The 12452-nt window shown below is 44.1% G+C and overlaps 2 protein-coding genes across 2 annotated transcripts; both read right to left on the bottom strand.

The window, feature by feature from the left end:
• Window positions 1-1691: 1691 nt before the first annotated feature.
• LOC121999431 (tropomyosin-like) lies at window positions 1692-2033 on the bottom strand. Its single transcript, XM_042554115.1, has one exon. It carries the CDS (start codon window positions 2031-2033, stop codon window positions 1692-1694), a length of 342 nt encoding a protein of 113 aa, XP_042410049.1.
• A 4229-nt stretch (window positions 2034-6262) lies between these two features.
• On the bottom strand, window positions 6263-8328 carry LOC122001533 (SAP-like protein BP-73). Its single transcript, XM_042556320.1, has 3 exons — window positions 8184-8328; window positions 8029-8105; window positions 6263-7620 (listed from the first exon to the last, which is right to left on the bottom strand). Exons 2-3 carry the CDS (start codon window positions 8039-8041, stop codon window positions 6602-6604), a joined length of 1032 nt encoding a protein of 343 aa, XP_042412254.1. The 5' UTR covers window positions 8042-8105; window positions 8184-8328; the 3' UTR covers window positions 6263-6601.
• Between the last annotated feature and the right edge of the window lie 4124 nt (window positions 8329-12452).

Genomic DNA, 12452 nt, shown 5'->3' on the forward strand with positions numbered 1-12452 from the left:
CAAAACATCATATGCCAGTTCGGCAAACCATGCCGACTTGTGTCAGACAATGGGAGGCAATTCGCCGGTCAGGGTCTCAGGGAGTGGTGCGAGGGCTATTGCATCCAACATGCCTTCACATCGGTGGCCTACCCCCAGGGCAACGGACAAGCTGAAGTCGCTAATCGGGAGATCCTCTGAGTCTTACGTGCTTGGCTCGACCACGTTGGAGGCAGCTGGGTCGATGAGCTCTCCAGTGTGTTGTAGGCCCTTCGCACGACCCCCGAAGGAGGCGACCGGCATAACTCCTTTTCACTTGGTATACAACGATGAAGTAGTCGTCCCCGTGGAGGTCAGAGTAGAATCCGCTCGGGTGCAGCACTACGACGCAGGAAATGCCGAGCGGAGGCTCATGGTGCTTGACTTGGTGGATGAAACGCAGGCGAAAGTAGCTGTTCAGCTCTCGGCGTACCAGCAACGGATGAAGCAGAACTACAACTGAAGGGTGATTTCGAGGTCCTTTTAAGTCGGCGATCTCGTCTGGAAGAAAGTGAAGCCGGTTGACGACATCTCCAAGCTCGAAGCCTCATGGGCAGGACCTTTCAAGATCGTGCAAAAGCTCCGTTCGAGCGCTTATTACTTGGAGGATGAAGATGAAAGGCAGCTCGAGGGGCCATGGAGCGCGAATCATCTCCAACCCTACAGGGCTCAATAAGAGGTACACGAGTGAATACCATATATTTTTGTATATTTCTTGAATACAGGGCAAAATATGAATAAAAAGCGAAGGTCTCTTGAAATAAGTCTCCATCAGTGGTCGAGCGGCGACCTTAAACTCTTGTCTCCATCAGTGATCGAACGACGACCTTAAACTCTTGTCTCCATCAACGGTCGAGCGGCGACCTTAAACTCTTGTCTCTATCAACGGTCAAGCAGCGACCTTAAACTCGGGTCTATAGCAAAGGTCGAGCGGTAACCTTAAATCGCAGTGTTCACCTAATCTTCCTCAACGGTCGAGCGGCGACCTTAAACCCGTGGTCCAATGAGCGGGCAAGCATCGATGAATAGCTGACCGTGAACCCATACTACTCAAAAGCTTGAAGTCTTCAAGATATAGTGATCGTTCGGCACTATTCTTCGAAATGCTCCAAGATCGATCGAAAGTTCGCAGAGTCATAATGGAACTCCGAATACAAAAAGGATCAATTAGCTGGATGGACTAATCGTGGATGATCGGAGGAGTCACGAGGGCGTGAGTTCTTGCAATGCTCAAAAGATGAGTTAAAAAACATACAAGGAGATAAAGCTTGTCCGAACGGACAAGCATTCATTAAGACTTCAAAACTTTTACAAGAACTCTCGACCTCCCTCAAGGTAGTCTAAGGTGTCGTCAAGTAGCGACGCGGTAAGTTTGTCCCGGCTGATGATGCTGCTGGTGAGAGCTGCCGGCAAGTAGCCACCCTCTTAGAGCTGGTCGATCGTCCTGTCGATCGCCAGGTCGAATAGGTGGAGTGTCGATTGGCATCTTTATCATTAAAAGCATCCGAGCGGATATAATTCTTCTTTATCGCCTCAAACCGACCAACCTCGGCATCTTGATATGTCTTTAACGCCACTCGGGAGGCCTCCAGCTCGTCCTTCGCGGTGGCCAGTGCATTATCTTTGTCGACAAGTTGGTCGCGAAGGGTAGCTTCTTTGGCTGACCAGCTATTCTACTCGGCAACCAGGAAATCCTCAACTTCCTTGAGTCTTTGGGCGAGGGCCCGGGCCTCCTTATTCTTTAAATTGAGGTCTTCGATATCTCGATTCTTTCTCACGTTGGTCGACTCAATCTTATTGTTGAAGGTGGCGACCTGCTTATTGAGCTGAGCCAGTAGAGTGGCCTGCCTTGAACTCTTGTCCCGTTCGGCCTCGAGCCGTTTAGTGCTCTTCTCCAGATCGGCCCGCAATTTGGCCACCTCAGCGTTTGTCTGCTCTTGAACAGCGGAGGATTGACCGCTTGACGCCTTCATCTTCTTCACTTCCTCCTCCAAAAAAGTGAGCCTTTGGCACATTACCAGACTCTCCACCTAGTACTATAAAACAAAGGGAATATAAGCGCCGAGCAGAAATAGATTAAAATGAATATAACACTTACCCCCAGTAGGCATCTGGGGTGTGGCTATCCGCAAGCGCCCCAGGAGGCATCATCGCCGCACGGGCTTGGGCGTCCGCCCATATTTGGGCAAACGACCCTTGGATGATGATTTGGTGCTCGGGGGCTCGAGATGAGGCGCCAACCGACTCACTCCATTTCTCGGTCGACAAATGGAGAACTGTCGTAATATGGCGTTGGTTGCTTGGGGCTGATTGTGCAGACATAGCTCGTCCGGACGGCCGAGATGAAGACGGTGGACGGATGCCAAACTTCTTGGCCTTCGATTTTTGTGGCAGGAAGGCCACCGACATCATGCAGATGGTCCCTTGTGGCAAACCAGAGAGGGAAGGAGTCCGATCTGACGACTCAGGAGTTGTGGACTCTTGGACGGGAGCAGGGGGTCGACGTCTCGACCCGTTCGACAGACCGCACCCCTGAAGTGGCGAAGCGTGATGAAGGCTCCACCCAGCGCCTCTTGCGTCTGATCAATGGCTCGATTGAGGAGGTTGACCCCGAAGCCCCCTCAACTTGGACGACTGGGAGCCGTTCGAAAGGAAGTGGTGAATTGTCAGTCGCTCCACCACTTGCCAAGATGGGAGTTGCTTCGCTCTCATCTTGCGGTTCTTTTTGTGAGCCGACTGGCTGTAGACCGCAGCTCTCTAATTCTTCCACAACAGCGACATTGATCGCGGAATTCGCAAGCTTCGCCTTGCCAGTCAAACATGCATGTAGCATGACTTTGACTGTAAAAGAGGAAGATAAATCAGTTAGAATCAAAGGAAGAAGTAAAGAGGTCACATACCTAGGCTGAACGAAAGTCGGGTGCGGATCGGACTTAAGCCGAAGATATAGAGGACACCCTCCAACAGCAGTTTGTGGATGTCATATTTCTGACCGGCCAATATCGAAGTTGTGTTGAGATAGTCTGATTGGCTCTTGTACTTATTTAATGGAGGCTGAGTCACCGCGTCGAATTACCGTAAGGTTGGGAAGTCTGGTCGCTTGAGAAAGCGCACAAAAAAGAAGTACTCCTTCTAGTGTTTGTTGGAGGTCGACATTGTCAAAGAAAATCAAGCCCACTCGGGCTTAGAAAAGAAAAACTCCTTGCTCGGAAGACTTGGGATAATAAAAGTAATGAAAAAGTCGGGGAGTAAAGGGAATGTCGTGTAGGCGAAAAAGAACCATTACCTCGCATAGCAGCCGAAAGGAGTTCGACACTAGTTGATGAAGAGAGACTCAGAAATATTTACACACGAAGGAAAAAAAGGGGTGGATGAAAAACTGCAGACCGACGGTAAAATGGTCCCTAAAGAAGCAAATACAGCCAGACGACGGAGAATTTGACCGATCGAAAGGAGAAGGAAGAATAACTTCATTTTCGGGAGGGAGCTCAAAAGTGACTTTCAGACTCTCAACATCGCCGACGTTAAACCGAGACTCGGTAGAGGTGTACCAGAGTCCAGAGATGCCAGCGGGAGGCTGTGAGGAACTTGCTATTGCAAAACAAAGGTGAAGAGATGCGAAGGAAAGAAAACCTACTGGCGAAATTATCGCCGGAACACTGAGAGCCGAAAAACTCAGAAGACGGGGAAGGATAGACACAGAAAGACGAGAAAGCAAGGGGCGATGGGAAGAGAGCTTATTGGAAAAAGGACGTTGGAAGAGCAAGGGAAGAGGAACATCGTCAGAGCACAGGAGTGTCACCGTAGAACTCGAAGAAGTGCGCAAAGGCGCTGATGTGCACGGGCTTATAAGCCTGGGGTCGGTCGACCAGAGCCGTTCGATCTAGGTCACAGAAACCTAGGGCGAGATCTGACAGTTAAATTTGAACTGCCAAACATCACATCACGACAGATATCCGCTTGTCACATTAGGCGTGTGGCGGTAGTGAGCAGGATGCATGGTGCATCACCACGGGTCGACATTTAATAAGGGCATGGGGGCACACTTAGCCTTAATACGGAGAGATTTGCACGATTTCCTAGAAATCTGGGTGACGTAAGCCTAGCTCGAGCCTGTCCAAGACAACCCAAGAAAAGATTTCACAAGTGTAAATATTCATTGTGCCAATCGGATTGAGGGAGCATACCTACAGTCGAACGATAAGCTTCAATAGGCCAGCCAGCAGGGAGTGTTCGCATCCCAATCAGAAGCCAAGTTAATGCTGAAGGCTGATCGGGAGGAAAACTGCTCAGACAATTGTCCAATTAGTCGGACTTGTAGCCTCCTTTGACTAGACTTGAGGGGGAGGCATGTGATGTGGTGATAATGAAGGGGCCTACCCAGTTGCCACGGTGGAGGTCAAAGGAGGTGAAAGTCAAGGCAGTCAACGCGTAGATGGCATCGGTCGGTCGGAGAAGCATGCCCCGACCGAGGAGAGGGCTCCGATCCACCGCCGACTTTGACATAGGTAGAAGTCAAATGACCGACGCTCAATGAAGACAAGGTGCAGAAGCCGTCCGAGCGGCTTCCCAGCTCAGCAAGGCATCAGGATTCGACATTGGCAGAAAGAACTTTGGCCGAGCGACTACCCTGCTCGGCCAAACAGCAGAGCTTGATATGGGCAGAGTTCAACTTCAACCGAGCGACTACCTCGCTCGGCCTCGCAGCAGGTCTCGGTAGTGGCAAAGTGGAACTTCGGTCGAGTGGACACACACGGGAGTAGCAAGGTTCTGGTAGACCGGAAGGGACACCAGAGCGGCAAAAGTCTGGCTGAACGACTAGCCTACTCGGTCTAGCAGTACAGTACGCTGATATCCATCGACATCCTTTTGGGAGTTGGTGTCGCCAACACCAGGCATGGACAACCAGAAGATCGTACGACGGAAGCTTCCACTGTCACTTCAGAGATATGCTCGGCCGGTTAAGGTACTGTGTCAATGACACTTTACTGACAAATCTCTTCAGGAAACTTTGAGAAGCGTGTCCGTCTTGGGAAACGTGCACGCACGCTATCATAGCTCTATATAAAGGGGGGGTCCAAGCATCGGCGGAGGTATGCAATAGTTACTGTTTGCGCTACAGTCTTCTTGCTCCGCCTTATACTTCATCGCCGGTGACTGACTTGAGCGTCGGAGAGCCAACGCCGGAAATCCCTTCTCTGACTCGGCACTAACGTAGTTTATGTTGCAGGTCCGAGCGGAGTAAACAGATGATTAGCGGGAGTGCTACATTCCCCGCTTTCCATCTCATCGATTTTCGGACTGGATCAAACTCAATTGTCATTGGAGGAAAATCTCAAATAATATATTATAGTTGAAATTTAAATATTAAATCTATTAATTATCTATTCGAGGGTCTGATAGGCATGGAGTGTCTTATTATGATTCTGGTAAGAATATTCCTTAAAAAAAAAAAAATCAAAATAGCGCTTTATTATATTTTTTATCTTAAAAATGCATTTATTTTAATATTATATAATATCAACTCAATTTTTTCCCAAAAAAAAATATATTTAAAATAATATTATACCAAAATATTTTCTTCAATTTAATCAAAATTACTTAAATAAAACCGCCTGATTTAATTAAAATCATGTTAACACTATTATAATAATTATGACACTTCTCCACTATATAATTAGTGGTAGTAATTATGATTATAACAAAATTATTTTAATTTAAAATTATAATAAATAAAATATTATTTATTACCTTCATTAGAATTATGTTAATATTATTAGAAAAGAGACGATGTTAAATTGTATAAAATAATTCTAATTAAATTATGCTCTAAATTGTATAAAATAATTTTGATTAAGGGCATTCTTGAAAAATATTTTTCTGAAATCTTGTGGATATTTTAACCATTTAAAAAGGAATATATGTCAATTTTAAAAAAACAAAATTAATAAAAACCAACTCAACGCCAAACTAATTAATCCTTATTTTTCAACAATCTTTTTTTTATTCAAAATAATCATATACCGAAACAACTATTTAACATAAGTCAGTCTATTCAAAATATTGAGATAGTTAGACAACTTTGAGCATGTACCAAAAATTTCAAATTTCAATCTTTATTTTCTGCAAAAAAAAAAAAAAAAAAAAACAAATACTAAACCATTTGTTTTGTCACCACAGAAGAATAAAATCTACATTTTATTAAAAAAAAATTAAAATATTCTTGAGACATGGAAAATCTATGTGTTATTTTTTTTCCTTAGACTATTTTCTTAAACAATCAAATCACTTGGATCGTCTACACAAAAAAGTTCCTGCAAGCTGCAAGTCCACAACAAAAGTATTAAAGCTGTGAGAAGATAGACAAGATCTAATTGTATGAACGGCTTTAAACAAGTAAAACTGAGTTATCGACTACTATGAACACAGAAATCACATGACGTCCACCTTAGTAGATGCACAATGCTGGTAGGATTTAGTTCCAGTAGTTCGCTTGCAAACAATCAGGATTAATCTCGTTGCATCGGAAAAGAGGGGATGTGATTTGAGCTTCAAGTTCCCCTTTCAGCATTGATGTCGACCATCAATCATCAAGCAATTCGACTAGTTCACCTTTCTTGAGTTTGGAATATCCCCTTAGGCCGCGAGACTTTGCAAGATTCCTCAGCTCTGATAATTTTAAGGAAGGCAAATCGGATGAGATTTTTAGAGTAGATGATTCCGTAATCACTTCGGCAGTTTCATTGGACAGAGGAGGATCAAACTGATCGTCCAACAATGATTGGCCAAGAGAGTCCAAAACACCAATATCTGCATGCACCGAGGCCTCAGAGTTGTCCACAATGATATCGCTCTTCTTCTTCCTACTCGCTTGAGAGTTTGTGGGTGGAGGAGGGTTGATACCCTCTTCAAACGATACAGCTTGGAAGTTCGCTCTACAAACTAGAGATTTTCGTCTGAAATTTGTGGCAGGTCTTGTGGAAGAAACTGGATCTGGAAGCCCAGGATCAAGAGCCGGCTCCTCCTTCAATTTGGTGCCATCTCGGCTAAAAAGATTTGATTTATTCTCATCCACTAGTGTGTTGCTTCTTGGTAGTAGGTTGCTACTAAAATGCTCCTTGGGACTGCTCTTCTGATCCATCGAATGCTTCCTTAACAATTTGACGAGGGAATCCACGGTTGCCCTGTCGCTTTGCCTTTGTCGACTCGCTTCAGACTTCTTACCTTTCTTGGCAGCAGCCTGTAATTGCATTTGGATTTTCCGAAACAAGTCGAGTATTTCTTCATCTCGCTGTCCTGGAGTTGCAGTAGCCTGGTGCCTCATATTACTCATGAAAGGCCCATTTCTAGAGGACAAAATATAAGTTTCTTCACTCCTTTCTGACTGTTCAAGCTCTTGGTATTGTTTGCTCCTGCCCATGGAAGACCTTTTCTGTTGTCTGGAGAAATCAGGATTCTCCTTGTGATCATTAGAAATTGCACGGCGAGCAGCATATATCCTCGCTGATCTACGCGGGATGCTTCGAAATTGAGTTTCAGCACTGCAGTGTGTCTGGTCACATTTACATGAATATGGTGATAGAATAGCTCCTCTGAATATCCCTAGCAAAGGAAGATATTCGAATTATTCACTACAACTCCAGAAGTAAATTAAGAGCAACACATCATAAAACGAAAACAACAACAACAACAACAACAACAACAACAAAAAAGAAGATAGTTTCTTCAATAGTTTAAGATTCTTTAAGGAGAGGAATGCAAATCGGGTTAGCTGAAAACTACAACAGTTGGGACCTTAAGTATCATAACAATATGGTGAATTCGTCCGCTGTTCTCCTACAAATGCAAAACTACACCGGTTGCATTCTAAAATGGGCATCGATTTCTAGGGTTTAGCTTAGACAACTTCTATTCTCGATCTAGCATCTGGTACACTGTGTTATACTGATGAGAACTCGATTGTTCAATTCAATTATCTCGATCGTGTAAACACGAAAGGGTAAGGCTTACCGATGATAGTCATCTAATGCAGCTCAGCTTCTTAACTTCCGCCCTGGTGCTGCTTGATGACGGCCTGTTTCCTTCTCCTACCAAACACAAAGTAACAGATACAAGATAACAAATCAGATAGACAGAGACGAGGGTGTAATAGAGGAAAAGAGTACCGGAGCTCGTCGTCGTAGTCCGGCGCGACGGCGACGAAGGGAAGAGAGCGAAAGGTTTCGGAGACGAGCGGTTTGGGCAGTGGAGTACCGGCCGCAGTTGCGATAAGGAGAAGAGGTATATTGGGCCTTAATTTGGGGTACTGAGCCCGGCATAATACCTTCAAAATGTTACCCAATACGCCATTTTTTATAGCTTTATTTCTTTTTTCATTTATTATTTATAAATATTTATAAAAATAAAATGTAGCAAATGAATGGACCGCTGAAAATTTGAAAACAAAATAAATAAAAAGGAACACTTATTTTTATTATCCTCAAATAGCATCTTAATTTTACTTCATTCAATAAATAATTTTAAGTGAATTAGAATAATTGTAATTAAGTTAAAATAATTTAAACTAATATTATAGAATTTTAATCAAAATTACTTATGCCTTATTTACTTCTAGGGACAAATTGAGAAAGGAAAGGATCCTTTCACACGAAGGAAAAGAAAAGAAATGAAAGAAGAGAGAAGAGAGAAGAGAAGAGAACAGAGAAGGGGATCCTTCGGGAAAAGGACCAAGGAATATTAAAGGGAAAAGGGGTGAGCGTCTTAGGCCCCTTGCGCGAGGGGATCGCATAGTGCTGCTGAGTATGACATTTGTGCATGTTGATGGCAAAAAAGAGGAGGCCGATAGTGCCACCTCAAGCATAACTATGAGCTCTCTTTCTTTCTTTTGTCTCCACCAACAGTTGTCGTCTACTTCCATCGCCCTTCTTTTGGTCATGCAAAATGGACTCACAATGTAGTTAATCTAAAGAGATAATCACCTGGCGCCATGTATCCAATGATGACTTGGAATGTTGAGGAAGAGGAGGTCTACTTGCTTGTTTCCATCATGCAACTGCAAATGAACACCCAACATGTGTACAGTACCAAAATCTCTCACATGCCTTCCCGTCCTTGTTGAGGAGAATGTTTGATGACTTGAGATCGCAGTGGACGATTGAGAAGTCATAGTCGCAACCTTTTGTAGATGGGCCATCACGATCGATCAATTTCTCGACAATGTATAATGTTTTCGAGAGTTCCATTTTCCATCAATGCCCAAAGGAGAGTTTGACATCATTGTTCTTGAAAACCACTCCATTGCTATCGTTGTCGTTGTTGTGAATCTCTTGAAGGTTGATCGTTGGGTGGTCGTCCACCAATCGCACATGCAAAAGAACATCTTTCATGTCAAATTCTGTTTGCGCATAGTTGCGGCATCGAAGCACGAAGGTGAGGGGTCACATATGGAGTCTAGGTTGAGGGAGAGGGAGGTATTGAGGGCTGTGATGGTGCCGACAAAGTTGCAATCAAGGCGTTGCCACTTCTTGGGTGGCGGCAAGGCCACGGAGGGGGAAGGCGGGGAGAATGACGATGAAGAAGAAAAAGAGTTGTAGGTTGTAGGCCACGATGCAGCAATAGGCTGGAGGAGACGCCTTGGTGGCTACCTCGCTTGTTTGTGGTTGGTGGGAATGGTGGAGATGCAACAAAGGAAGAGAAGAGAAAGACATTCCACTCGATTTGGGCGAATGAAAAACATCACAAAAGATGATCTGTGGATGGATTTATGAATCCATCCGTTCATTTTTTGATAGTGAGTAAATAGAGGAAAATAAATGGAATCCATCTTTCCTCATAAAGTAAACGGTAGAAACTGATCTTGTGGAAACTTTTCCCTCGCATTTTATATCCATCCTCCCAGGTAAATAGGGCATTAAAGTAGTTTTAGTTAAAATTCACAGCTAAAATAATACGGTGCATAATGGTGGGGTCCAATAAAGTCGGGCAGTCAGAAGTCAAGGGGGCGTGACAGTCAGAAGTCACGGGGACATGACAGTCAAAGGTCAAGACGACGTAGCAGTCAGCAGTTAGGGAAAGAAGAGGTAGGACCGTCTGACGACATCAGCGACAGGGTTCTCACAGATCAGGACCCAAAATCTGAGACACCCTGGTCTGAAATATGGTGGACAGTCGGGGTGATGCCTGACCTGCTCCGACTAGTCGGGTTTCACAGCTCGGGTATATCCTGACCTGGTACTCCTAGAAGGCCAACTACCGACCATCTCAAGCTTCCCCTATTCATACCCGGTCAGGACAAAAGGTCGAGACAGAAGGTGCTACATGACAACAAGGTCGGGGAATCGTAACCGCCTATCAGAGAATAACTATTGTATGCCAGAGAATATGCCAACGGTCTGTGGTCATCTACGAATAGAACTTTCTTCCAGCCCATAAAAGGTGCCGCATGTCCTCCATCACCAAATAGATCCTGACACCCAACATTCCCTAACATCAGTTAGGCTCCAGAAGTATGCACTGTCATATAAAAAGGGAGGTTCTCTCCCTTACACAGGTACACTCTCTCGCACATTCGCACTTGTCTTCTACTTTTCTTTCTACTTCATATACTGTTCTTTTGGGAAAAAAGTACTTGACTTGAGCCTACTCAGGGGGCTTTTCCCCTGGTTTCTGGCTTCTAATGTTCCGTGTGCTTGTCTGAGTGTGCGTAGAGCTCAAGTATCGTTGGTTCAGTCATCATCGTCCATCAGCACCACGTGGGGGTTCGTTTGTGTAGGCGCATACGAGAAGGGTGCCCTAGTCGCCTCTCCGTCAACGGCAGCAACAACTCATCCGACTTTCGTCTGAATCAGATTCCGGACAGGATCAATTTGACGCTGTTTGTGGGAACATCCTTCACCTATTTTAGAGCTTGAAGATGGAGGATACCGGACAAATCAACGTGACCATGAAGGCAGGGGAGTACAAACTGTTCAAGGAAGCCAAGAGACAAGCGACTTTTGAAAAACAGACCACTGCTTCACGATCGTACAAGATGCCTGCAGTTTCCAAGGATCCGAATTACGTTTCTGATAGAGGATTTAAGAGGAAACAACCAGAGGAGATCCCCCCGGCCTTCTATCGGGAACCAGGCCCAGACTATTACCACAAGGGCCCGGACTGCTATAATAAGAAAGAGCAACTGCATGCCTCTATGGCGGAAAGCTCTTCGCCTAGGGACTCAAAGAAAGGGAAAGCTATAGTCCTCAAAGAGGAGCCTCGAGGGGAGCCTGATGAGCAAGTGGCCTTCTCTATGAGGGTACTCGAGGAGAAACTATCAAAGGGGTACAAGCCCTCAGCCATTGGAGAGTATAATGGTAGTAAGTGTTAGGATGTATACTAAAAGCCTAGCTTTTTGTATGAACATTTATATTTTGAAATGAGAATCACTCTGGTCAAATGTTGCATGTTAATGCAGTTGCCCATTTAATTTATATTGTAGTAACATGGCATGTGGTGCCATACAGAAGATCATGTTATCAGTTCCTTATAAATTATAAATAGTAGCTCACAACCAAGATGGATTAGGACAAACCATTGGAATGGTTGTAGTGTAATTTGATATTAGTTTATCTTGACTATAAAATTACACTAGTACACTATGTGTGTATTGAGCCGGACCATTTGAGGTTATTTTTTTTATACTGACTGCATAAAAGAACAAAACCTCTGTTATTATGGATGTGCATACTCTTAATCCCAATATAATAACAAACATATATACTTAGCATTTTTTTAATTTATCAAAGGATGAGATTTATTTAGTTAGATCAATAGACCCGATAAGTTGGGAAATAATATTATTTATATGATGTGTTGTTGATTATAAAAGAAAAATGTGTCATAGTAATTTAGGTTGATGATGCCCCCTTGAGGAGCTCAAAGGATTATCACTTAGTCCGACATGATAATAAGGTTGAGTGGTACTACTCTTGGAGTTAATGTTAATTAAGTAAGTTGTCAGTAACTCATTTAATTAACAGACATACGATATCTTAAACACAGGGAGACTAACACACTCATGATAAGTAGGAGCTCATATTGTAATATGGAATTTGTGCAGTAGTTCAATAATAACTCTTTAGTAGTATGAGTTATTATTGATGAACTTGAGTTGGGTGTTCGAGTCGAACACAGGAAGCTCAAGTCCATCAGGAGGCCAAAACCAATTCCTCCTCTCGGTCCCTCTTGTAGCTTCTATAAAGCCTCGCATTCACCCGTTTTGATTTTACTTCCTACCCAAGAACGAGGCCGACCACATCTTTGCTTGGTGCCCAAGTAAGGGGTAGACCAAGCCTTGCTTCCTACCCAAGAAAGGGGTTGTCCAAGCCTTGCTTGGTGCCCAAGCAAGGGGTCGGCCAAACCAAAAGAAAAGAAAAGAAAAAGAAAAAAAGAGGGAA

The sequence above is a fragment of the Zingiber officinale genome, chromosome 7A (genome assembly GCF_018446385.1).
Source record: "Zingiber officinale cultivar Zhangliang chromosome 7A, Zo_v1.1, whole genome shotgun sequence".
Lineage (NCBI taxonomy): Eukaryota > Viridiplantae > Streptophyta > Magnoliopsida > Zingiberales > Zingiberaceae > Zingiber > Zingiber officinale.

What these genes read in the sequence shown, in the direction of transcription:
- LOC121999431 (XM_042554115.1), bottom strand. Translation starts at nt 2,033, where the DNA reads ATGTGCCAAAGGCTCACTTTTTTGGAGGAGGAAGTGAAGAAGATGAAG.